This window comes from Austrofundulus limnaeus, unplaced genomic scaffold, assembly GCF_001266775.1.
Source record: "Austrofundulus limnaeus strain Quisiro unplaced genomic scaffold, Austrofundulus_limnaeus-1.0 Scaffold256, whole genome shotgun sequence".
In the NCBI taxonomy this organism is placed as follows: domain Eukaryota; kingdom Metazoa; phylum Chordata; class Actinopteri; order Cyprinodontiformes; family Rivulidae; genus Austrofundulus; species Austrofundulus limnaeus.
In genome coordinates, this window is record NW_013952658.1 from 196,519 (window position 1) to 208,491 (window position 11,973).

Here is an 11,973-nt window from a genome sequence, read left to right on the forward strand (position 1 = left end):
GTCCATACAAATGACAAAAGTATTAGAATTACAACCGTTAAAAAGTTTTAATTTTTATATCGCCATATTTTTATTTAAAACATATTCTTTTCTCCCGCCATTACTAGCTTAAAAAAATCTCCGGTCGGGCCGCAATGCATTATGGGGCATGCTGGGCCAGGAAGGATCCATCAGACCAGTCCTTCAAATTGGGGAAAAGGAAGGACATATATGTCGAATTCAGCCTTCGGAGGACCTGGCCTGACGTTTTGGACACAGCCGTAGGTTTCCATTTTCGGCAGGTTTCTAAGGTTCTTCGTCTATATATTAAAAAAGTTGTTAAACATCAGAGTGGCGTATTACCGCTACTAGTGGTGAGAAAGTGTTTTGCACCTTATTCAAAATCAATGCGGTCTCACGGCCCTCTGCGCCTAAAGTTAAAAACTGTTGTTCCCTCAAGATCGCGCTCCCATAGGTTAAGAATCTCTGTTTTAAGGGACCTAAAATAATGAGACAAGTTAACAAGAAATAATCAAATATTCACTTTGGGTTGCAAATCCTTTGGTGTTATTTACAGCCTCAWGTCTGGACTGCATCATCACCAGACATTGGGTTTCATCTCTGGTGATGCTCTGCCAGGCCTCTACTGCAGCTGTCTTCAGTTTCTGCTACTTCATGGGGCCTTTTCTTTTCAGGTTTGTCTTCACCAAATAAAATGCATGTTCAATGGGATTCAGTTCAGGTGAATGACTTGAATAACATTCCGCTTCTTTGCCTTACAAAAGTCTTTGGTTGCTTTGGCTGTATGATTGGGAACACTGTCCCTCAGCACTATGAAGTGCCGCCCAGTGAGTTCTGAAGCATTTGAGTGAATATGAGCAGATTATATTGCCCAAAACCAGTGGTAGGCACTAGGGTTGGGCATAATCGTATCGTGTGCAATTAATCGTCAGAAAAACATTAATCGATTACTTTTTGGCACTTGACGATTAATACGATTAATGCCACCAGGCAGACTGACTGGGGATTACTCGGGTCAGTCCGCTCGGTTCTCCTCTCCATTTCAAATATGACGAACATTGAAATTAAAGTTCTGTATTTATTTATGTATCAACACAATTTTAACTTTGACGTATAGCCCGAAGTCTGTAATTCTGGCACAACTTGGAACAGATTTTTACGAAGAGCAAATCTTACCCACTAAATTGGTCATGTGACTAGGACACAAGGGTGTCCAGGGACACCAGGGGATTAATCGTCAAATTAATCGTTATCGGCTAGCTACCCCAATTAATCGTGATTAATTATTTTGCTAATATTGCCCAACCCTAGTAGGCACTAGTCCCCTAAAGCACAAATGCACTAATTGTGGACCTAGATTTCTCCTTTGCGCTTTAGTGGTTTTATTAATTTCTTTAAATGATGTGCATATTTGCACATTCTAAATTTAAAAATGAGTAGTGCTAATTGCAAATAATGTTTCACATTTGATCGTCAGTTTCATCTAAAGTAAAGGGAAAGTACTGTCTAAACTCACTATGTTTTGTAGAAACGTAATTCATTAAAACTTTGTCATCAGTTTCTTAACGTTGGAGGGGAAAGTCGTCTCTTCTTAACACAATGGAGCTCCACCGTGTGGAAACAGTGACCCTTCAGGCAACACTGTGCTCACAGAGCTTTATGCTCGCACTGATTCTCTTTCTGTGTGATGGTTTTCATTTAGTACGGAGTTCCCACAATTCTTTGCTGGCAGAAAGCAATTGGAGCTCTTCACTGGGCGACAATCCACCTGTGGTTCTGATCTGCAGAACCATGCTCAGCTGTGCAGTTTGTACGTCCTCTCTCCGAGGGACACCGCGGCAATAAATATTAAATAAATAAATAATAATAAATAAACACGGAACAGTTTAAATTCACGGTCTTATTTTGAAAAGAACGGGTTCCTGTTCTTCATCCTGTAGCCTACCCAGAATGCATCGCTACAGTTTTACAACAAACAGTTTAAAATTACTAATATATCTGGAAACTGTCTTACCGAAGCCCCACCGTAAACATAAGGAAATGACCAAGAAGCAGCAGAACTAGCAATCCACAACTATTTTTCGACTAATCCCCCCCCCCAAATTGTGACAACGTGCCAATCTGTGAAAGAAAATGTTCTTTCCACCAGATGGAAGTAAAGTGCTGACTTGTCTCATACCTGAATGTTTTCTGGTAAATGGAGATAATCCTGTGCTTTATATTTAGCTTCTGCTAAGTTTTATTGAGCATATGTTACTTTGAACTTGCAGATCTAAATAAACTGACTAGCATTTTAGAAATTGTGAAACTAAAATTTGAATTAGCACTGCCCACCACTGACCAAAACACTTCAGAATTTATTCAACAGCTTTTGTCAGCTGAAATACAGCCAAACACATGCGTCATTTATGAACCTGACAGTACAAAGATGAAAACTGGTATAGTAGTAATCAAGAACAATCTTATCAAATTCTGAATACAAAATGAAAATTTAAGATGGTCATCCAGGCTTATTTGTAATAACTATGGTTGGTCATTTTAAGACATATTGATCTGAACTTTGGTGTGGTGGTAGCTGAGAACGATCCCCATCACATACTAACTCCAAATCAAAAATCAACAGTGTGCACCATAGCTTAACTCAGACTTGTGTGGCGAGCCCTTCAAAGTTACTCAAGGAACTTTTCTAGTTTATAATTGTTATTTATTTTAATTTTTCTGAACTCCTGCTTTAAACAGGGAAAACAGGTCTACAAAAACACACCTCACATTGGAGTCCAGGCTGATATTCATCTCACAGCTCAAGATTGAGGCAAGTGGAAGCTGAGCCAAGACACACATGCTGTTTACTTCCTCTGACCGTCGCAAAACCACTGTTAGCATTTTGTCATCGTAGAAGCAAGCATCCAAGCAGCTGTTGACACAATGAGACCTTAAAGAGAAACTGACTCTAAATTATAGTGCAAACACCATTTTACAAGGTGATATCATGAATAAATCCTGACTCCAGAACAAGATAAGCAGCACTTACAGGGTTGCATCACTGTCCACAGCAGTAGTGTCGAGATAATGGCTGAGGTCAATTGACATCAAACTGTTTGGTACATGTCTGTAAAGACAAATGTGAATATAAAGAATGTGAAATAACCAAGAAAAAGCACACAAACTCCCAGACACCTTGATATGTACCTGTTTGAATCAGTTCCTTTCCTTAACAGATAGAGCTTGCATGGTGAAATCTCTGGCATGCAGAACACAACACAGTGCATTTTGTCTTTTTTATTGTTCCACCTGTGGGTTTARAGCAAACATGTTCTAAACACAAAGCAAATTTACTGTTACAGATACAAAACTGATGTTTGTGTTACACATACAAGGATGGAAAATCAAAAAGTCGTGGCGTGTTTTCCATCCTAAAGAAACAAAAACATAATCACATTAATTACACCTCATTAAATTTTAAAAAACATTATAATGTTAATATCATAAGAAGATATAAATGTTACTTCTCTGGCACGGCATACAAACGCAAAAAGACAGTCTGTTTTACAGATTTCCCAATGACTTCCTGCAAACAAAAGAACATGTTTAGGAGGAACACAAGATGTGCCTAGACAATGAATGTCACAGTTACTGAGTTTTAAAATGAAATGTTTGTGTGTTAATGAAAAAGGAAATCTGTGGCACACAAAAACTCACAGAGGGCATCTGTAGGCAGAGTTCAATTACATTCTCCATCATCTTCTTGACAAAGTGCAAAGACTTTTGTGGATATGATGGAAACACCAGAGGACTGTCTAAAGAAACACACATACACACACATTATATTTAACTCATTTTCTAACAAATCAATTGTTTAAACTCAAGATCATTGTTTACCTTTCAGATGTGTGCTCTCCTGTAAAAACTTCAGCCACTGGTTGCCCTTTGTGTTGGGTGGGGACACAAGGTCTTCGTCCTCATCTTTTAGGTACTATAAAATGTCCAAATAGAAGATAAACCAGCGTTTAGGATGGTACTTCTCAGGGTTCGACAAGATTTTTTTTTTTACCTGCCATGTCGCGCAGGTAATGCAAAATGTTACCTACTCAACATTAAAGGTTACCGGCCCAAAACAAAAATGTTCGAAATTGAACGAAATAAAAGGAAAAATGTTTTCTGTACTTTTTACTACAAATACGTTACACACAGAGTACATAACAGATGACAATCTGATTAAGCAGATGCAAACATTGCAGATTGAGTCACTCACTAAGTCGGTCTGTTTTATTATCAAAAACATGATAAATATCTTCAATAAACTCTTTCCCCGAGAGTACTGGMCTTACGAGGGAGGGGATTGTTTATGAACACAGAACATTGATTGACAGCAGAAATATCACTAGAATTTATTAAGAGTGCAAAATTTCAGAACACAAAGTCTTAAGGCCTATCCCATTTCTAATGACACATGTAGGATATCTCAAATAATGATGTSATTTAAGATATCTCGAACTGGAACCTCCTTAAAACTTAACGGTAAATCTGACATCATTTATATTACCAGTGGTCAAAATGTGACTAGAGATATCTCTAAGTATTTTGCCTTGTTTTATTTTTTATTTATTCTTTTATTTAATTCAAAAATACAAAAAAATCTATGTATAGTATTAAAAATCTAAGTAAATTATGCTCTGAAGGAAAAAAATGCAGAGAAGAAAAAATTCTCATAATTTCTGCCTTTTATTTTCTAAAAAACTTCAACCAACAAACAAGTTCAAGCTGGAAATATCAACAAATTTAAAGAAATAAAACATATGTCCCCTGACACAATTTCAGTTAGGCATGTGCAAAGTAACTTTTCTACAGTGGGAGGGGGAAATTATGAGGATTTATTCTCTTTATTCATTCAAAATGCTATTTTTCTTCATTTAAGATTTTTTATTTTATAAAAATGGCAATATAAAGAAGTTAAAGAAATGATTTACTTGCCCGGGCAGTCCTATTTGTCAAACTCTGGTACTTCTACTCACAAATATTTGAAGCTATTTAGTACAAAATTATGGTACTTACCTGACCAACTCGCTCCACATTGAAGTACTTTCCCTTACGACTAAAGAGTTCTTCATTCTGTTAATCCACAAAACAGTAAACATCAATAATAAAACAACATTTGTTGGTCAGTATTTAGCCTGCTAAATGGCCTGAACATCTGTCTCTTTTCCAGTAGCGTCTCTACAGCATGAATCGACTTGGATGAACTTTGTTCAGCACTTTGGGTGGTTTTCCATTACACTTCTGTAAAAGCTCTAGTCGGTGGGTTCAATGTAAAGTTGGGAGGTCTCAGAGTCTGAAAACTGATGCCACACGACTTATGAGCTGGTGGCTATTTGCCAACCACCATTAAACATAGTAGTAGAAGAAGACCCTGAAAAGATGTGCAACAACAAATGGTGGATCAGATTGTTGTGAAAGTAGCTCTTGTGATGCAACCAGTGACTCCACCCCCTAACCAATCAGTGACAGACGGTCTTCTGACGTTGCATTTTTGGGCCAGGACTTGGAACCACAGTGAAGTACGTTCTGAAAAAGGGTTGGTTCCATGAATCCTTGCTAGTGGAAAAGCCTTGGAACCAGCTTTAGAGCAAAAAGCCTGCTTTTCCTCTGCTTTGAGTCTTAACTGCGCCTCTGTGTTGTGAAAAATGCCAATGTTCCAAATCCAGTTACCTCCTCACTCTCTCACCGTATGAAACTTCACCCAGTTGTGACCACTCCTCACGGGCACGCTGCTGAACTGTGATCCTAGTCAGAATCACATCCAGTCTGCGACTTATATCCCCCAGCAATTGAGTCTGTACATTTCCATTATGGGAGATTCCATCCACTGTCCCTGACAGCTTTTCACAGGCCCGGACTGCTGTCAGTATAGTTTTCATTTTCCGATAAACCAGAACTCCTCCACAGCCGATCAGAAGGAATCCGATTATCATAAATCCGAATATAAACACATCTTCGATGTCTTCAATGGAAAGCGGGTCCAAGCAGATCAGGTTTCACCCCCAGCTCCCCAACACGCCCGGCCGCGACGGTTCCACTGGGACAGCAGCGCTCCCCTCGCTCCAATTTCAATGTTGAAAAAATAGTGTTGATTGCATTCAGAGACCAGTTCACCAGATCCATTATTCTTTTGTTGTCGAATGATAGGCAGAAGAAAGGCTTGATCCAGCAGCAAAGCAGGGAAAAGGGAAGTTCGGGAGAGAGAGCAAAACTTCTCTGAAGGCCAAGCAGAGAAAAAAAAAGAAAAGAAGAAAAAACACTGTCTTGTGCCCTGAGATGATGTATGTTGTGACTTGGCACTATAGAAATAAACTGAAATGAATTGAATTGTAGAGGTGCTAGAGGAAAAGAGCCATCATATAGTGCTTTATCAAGTCCCTAAAGACTGAAAAGCACTTTACATGACAAACATTGACTGTGTTTCAATTCAGGGGCTGCAGCCTACTTAGACTGTGACACAAGTCCACAGCCTACGTGGGCCGTGTAGGCTGCACAAAAGGACTGTGAAACAAGGTGCTCTCGTCTTCGAATGAAGACCATGCGGTACTCCGTTACAATAGTGATCGGTTTTATATCACATACCTTCAGACTTAAAATGCATTGGGACCCATATGGTTAAAATGTCTTTTCACTAAACGTTACTCTACACTGACATGGTAAACAAAACAACTCAGCCGTCTTTGTTTTTCTGTTTAGTTTTATGAATGAATCTTTGGATATCCTCAGCCAGGAAGGAGACACAGATACAGCCTTCATTTTTTAATTTTGTGGGAAACGAGAAGGAGCCCACGTAAGCAGCTGACAAATGCACACTCTGGAGGATGCAGCCCCTGAATTGAGACAGATATTTACAAATTTGCATACACATCCACACACTGATGATGGTAAGCTACACTGTAGCCACAGCTGCCCTGGGGCTGCCATGCAGAGGAGCTACTGGCTCCTCTTAACACCACCAGTAGGCAAGGCCACAACAACTGCGATGGATGGAACAGGGGTCGAACCAGCAACTTGTTGGGTACCCAACAACTTCCCTAGTCAGTGAGTTAATCAACTTATCTTACCTCACTAAAGTGTTCAGATAAGAAATCTGCAACAAAGGCGATGTCCTTCTGAGTCATCTGAAAAAAGAAAAATGAAACATTCAAACCATTTCTGAAGACAACAGGTTTAAATCTGTGATGAAACTCACCTTATTTAACTCCGGTGGTACATGCTCATCACACATTCTTAGCATTGCTGCAGAAGAAAAAAAAACACAGCATCAACACACCGAACAAAATTAAAACTTATAAGATCTTAAAGGCTTCAAACTACAAATGATAATTATAACAAACAAGTCATATTTAAAAATAAGACTCTCACCCACATACAGCCACCGAAAGAAGGCCTTGAAGTTTTTCATACTTTTGTCAATAACCCTAAATGTGAAACAAAAGTTGTAATATAACAAAAATAAAAAGGTCCCAATCAGAAACAGTTCATGTTTATGTTCACAAACTTACTGCAGAAGTTCATTGGCTTTGAGAGAGAAAAATCCCACAGCAGTGATGGCACCTGCACATGACACAAACATGTCTTAACAGCAACATAACTGATTTGAAAAACTCTGAATGCAATCTTGAGTGGGTAAGAAAAACTGCACCATCAATGGCATCTGAATCCAAACCGAGGGGCTCAAACTTCTGCTTCCATAAAGACATTCCTCTCACCTCGCTGAGGTGATACAGCAGAGCCTCTGAGCCGCTGCAAGACACAGGGAGAGGTTTTATTTAACAAGAAAACATCGGGTGGCTGTCAGACACGGTGATGACATGTAGCAAATCATAAAATACCTCTGCAGGTGACTGATCACTAACTTCTGAATGCTGGAGTAAGAAGACTCGATGGACTGACCAAGTTTCTTCAAGCCCTGAGACAGAATTGTAACACATTTAAAAAGTGCTTTTCAACTACAAGGCCGAACAGATTTGGTCTGCATCATTCAGATTTATATGGTTCAGCTTCTCTTGTCTCACCTTGACAGTCAACTGATTCATGAGAAGAGCCTGTAGTTCAGGACTGAAAACAAAATGGGCGACAATATTTAGCACAAATATCAAAACGAAATCCTTTATGTTAAACCTAAAAAAACATCTAGTTTTCACACTGTAGAGTCACAATATCCCATTTCACAGAAGCTGTCATGTTGTATTGTTGGGACCAGAGTGGGTGTGAAAATGACGTGTTTTTTTGTTTAAATGCGTCATTCAGGGTGGCAGCACATCGGAGTAGCTTTGTTACTTTCATTAAGATTTTTTTTCTTAAGCTAATTAACATAGCAAAAGCTGAAATACCACAATCGAAGCCACAAATCCCAGAGGAGTTGAAAATGAGGAGATGTGGATGCACAATGCTACATTTACACTAAACGCGTTTTGAGCATCAGGAGCATCTGGTTTACATGCAAAGTCAATGGTGGATGCGCATCTATGGGCGTCTAGAAAACGAGCAGCGCGGTTCGAAGCGGTGCACGCGTCATGAGCATTTTCCGTGGGTGCGGCACGTACCAAGCGTCTGACGCATGAATTGGAAAATCTGAACTTTTCCTGCTTGACGCATCACTTCAACCAATAAGAGAGACTCTGCTCAGTCACGCACTGGTGACAAGCCAGAAATACCGGAAGCCCGGGAATTCAGATCACACAAACAATGGAGGAAAAATTGATAGTCCGATCATTTATGATCATTCCAGTGTCCATTATCGTGATAGAAATAAAAAGGACTTTACCTGGAGGACGATTAGTGCGAAAGTCAGCATGTTTGGTAAGTTATCGAAACTACGGTTAAAAAGGCTCCTCCTCTTGAGCGTCTAAAGAAGCGTGTCTACATTCACATCAAATGTGTCTGTCCTCACTGGACACCAGTATCGAGATGCATGCGTTTTGAGATTTTTGGAGGCATGCAACGTGTTTGGTGTAAGCGTAGCATAACAGAAGCAAAGAGGCAAAAGAGAAGATGGAAGTTCAAACCATCTCTTCCATCAATCMTAATGGGCAATGTGCAATCATTAGMTAACAAACTGGATGAACGTCAAGCCCTGAAAAGGACTTCACGATCATATTCCTGACTCTGTCTCTCTGCCAGGCATTCAGACTATACGACCAGACAAAGATTTAAACAGCAGCAGGAAAAAGAAAGGAGGTGGATTAGCAGTGCTTGTCAACAACAGATGGTGTCATCCAGGACATGTTACTGTGAAGTTTCGTCACTGCAGTCCAGACAACGAACTCTTGGCAGTAAGTTTCCGTCCATATTATTTACCAAGATAGTTCACCAGTGTCATTTTGGCAATTGTTTACATTTGAAGCTACAAATTGGATTGTTCTTTGCCAGCCACAGGGAGATGACATACAGTAAATGTCATGGCTGAGTGTGATTGACTATATAATAGGGCTGGGCATTATTTGATTGCGATTATTTATCGAGAAAAATTTCAGGTCGATCACGGTGATCAGCTGTGAGCCTCTTTACTCAAACATGGCGGAAATGTGCGCGACAACAGCCAATCAGAATCCACCTTCTCCTGCCCCACTTCCGTTTATATGTTGCTAAATAAACGCAGACGGAATCGCAGAATTAACCAAAGTAATCCAGTATGAAACGCTGAATCTCACAGAGTTTGCTTATTTGGTTGAGTTTCTGAGGTATTGTGGCTGCTGTCACTTCCTGTACCAGATGTTACCTGCTAACAGGCATGCAGGGTGAGCTCTGAGCTCCCCTCCCGAGGGAGAGGGGGAAAAAGAAAAGTGAGCCGTGATGCGTGGCTCGCTAAAACAAAAGCGTCCTCCAAAAATAAGAAGCAGTCTAACGTGCAGGACAGAACAATGTTCCAGCGGTTCTTCATTTATCTGGAGAAAAACTTTTCTGTGAGTTTTATCAGCACACGATGGGCTGGACGCAACGTGGAGACCACTTCCTGTCTGAGTCGCATCACAAACAGCAGCTGAGAGACGCTGCAAACTCCTGGGGGTTCCTTCCATAACAAAAGTAATGAGCTTCGATCCTATTCAGTTGGTAAGTGTGCACAAATTGTTGCTGTTTTGTAGGGTTTGTGTTTCTTTATGACACATTTAATGTGAAATTCAATTCTAAAACTTTAATTCTACAATAGCGTAATTTTATTAATGTGAGATTCTATGATTTACACATAAATGTTTTTTTCTTAGTAAATATGGTTTTAAATACCTTGCAAAAATACTTTCATGTTCTACTGAACCACAGCTGTTTGTTATATCAGTGAAAGTGAAATAACAGCTATTTTTTTATTTTTATAGCTATTTATTTGTTAACTTATTTTTCAGTCACTTTTTAGGTTAACAAAAAAATTGTGATATTAATCGAGATTGGACGATATGAAAAAAAATTAATCGTGTTTTTTTTTTTGCCATATCGCCCTATATAAACTTTTGTGTGGAAAACACCATCCCCACCAGAACACTGACATGCTTCCCTAATAACAAACCTTGGATCACCAGTGAGCTAAAGGAACTGTTAAACAAGAAAAAAAGAGCTTTTAGGAAGTGAGACAGGAAGTTATTGAGGAGTATACAGAAGCAGCTCAAAATCCAGATGAGAGACCCCAGGGAGGTTTATAGAAGGAACCTGGAGAGTAAACTGAAAAGGAACAATATCAGAGATGTGTGGTCAGGGATGAAGAAGATCACAGGTTTCAAGCAAAAGGAGAATGGAATAGATGGAAATCTGGACAGAACAAATGAGCTGAACACATTCTTCAACAGGTTCAGCTCAGGAACAAGCTCATCTTCCTCCTCTCCTGCCTCCAGCCAAACAGATATCTCACCCTCCTTTGACCCACAGCTTTCCTGTCAAACCTCAGATGTTTTATCTTCAACCTCAGTCATGGACTCTTCTACATCCACAAGTTTGTCTTCAACTAAATCAGGAGATGCTGCTGCTCCCTTTGCCTCCCACTCCCACTTTTCTGCATCTATAAGTCAGGTGACGAGGCGGCTAGAGAGACTGAACCAGAACAAGGCTGCAGGTCCAGATGGTGTCAGCCCCAGAGTCCTGAAGGCCTGTGCAGACCAGCTCTGTGGGATTCTGCAACACCTCTTCAACCTTAGCTTGACCCAGGAGAAGGTGCCARTGTYGTGGAAGACATCCTGTCTGGTTCCAGTACCAAAGAAAACTCACCCATCAGCCCTCAATGACTATAGACCTGTTGCCCTGACATCCCACATCATGAAGGTCCTAGCGAGATTCCTGTTGACCCACCTGAGTAAGCAAACAAGCACACATCAGGACCCCCTGCAGTTTGCTTATAGTCGTAGAGTTGGAGTTGACGATGCCATAATACACCTGCTTCAACAAACCCACTGTCATCTGGAAAAAGCAGGCAGCACTGTAAGGATCATGTTCTTTGATTTCTCCAGTGCTTTTAACACAATTCAGCCTGAGTTGCTTTGTCTGAAACTCCAGAAGACTCCGGTGGAGGCCTCAAAAATCGCCTGGATCAAAGACTACCTGACAAACAGACCAGAGTTTGTGAGACTGAAGGACTGTGTGTCTAACCAGGTGGTCAGCAGCACAGGAGCACCACAGGGAACTGTACTCTCACCATTCCTGTTCACACTGTACACTTCAGACTTCCAGCACAAGTCAGACTGCTGTCATCTACAGAAATACTCAGATGACTCTGCGGTGAGAGGCGCCGGGCAGGAGTGGGCATACTTGTTGCCCCCCATCTTGGCGCCTGTACGTTGGGGTTTACCCCAGTGAACGAGAGGGTAGCCTCCCTCCGCCTAAGGGTGGGGGGACGGGTTCTGACTGTTGTCTGTGCTTACGGGCCGAACAACAGTTCAGATTACCCTCCCTTCTTGGAGTCCTTAGAGGGGGTACTGGAGGGTGCCCCTCCTGGGGCACCCTCCCTTGTTC

General features: G+C 40.7%; 1 protein-coding gene across 1 annotated transcript in view; it reads right to left on the minus strand.

Moving 5' to 3' along the window:
* Positions 1-2,762: 2,762 nt before the first annotated feature.
* Positions 2,763-11,973, minus strand: part of anapc4 (anaphase promoting complex subunit 4) — a gene marked incomplete at its 3' end in the record, with an annotated part of 25,623 nt that continues 16,412 nt past the window's right edge. Inside the window, 15 exon segments of the mRNA XM_014020529.1 lie at positions 2,763-2,914; positions 3,032-3,109; positions 3,190-3,291; positions 3,375-3,413; positions 3,507-3,568; positions 3,700-3,797; positions 3,880-3,973; positions 5,053-5,109; positions 7,101-7,157; positions 7,229-7,275; positions 7,402-7,457; positions 7,542-7,593; positions 7,682-7,782; positions 7,872-7,948; positions 8,055-8,097. Coding sequence (XP_013875983.1) covers positions 2,763-2,914; positions 3,032-3,109; positions 3,190-3,291; positions 3,375-3,413; positions 3,507-3,568; positions 3,700-3,797; positions 3,880-3,973; positions 5,053-5,109; positions 7,101-7,157; positions 7,229-7,275; positions 7,402-7,457; positions 7,542-7,593; positions 7,682-7,782; positions 7,872-7,948; positions 8,055-8,097 — 1,115 coding nt within the window.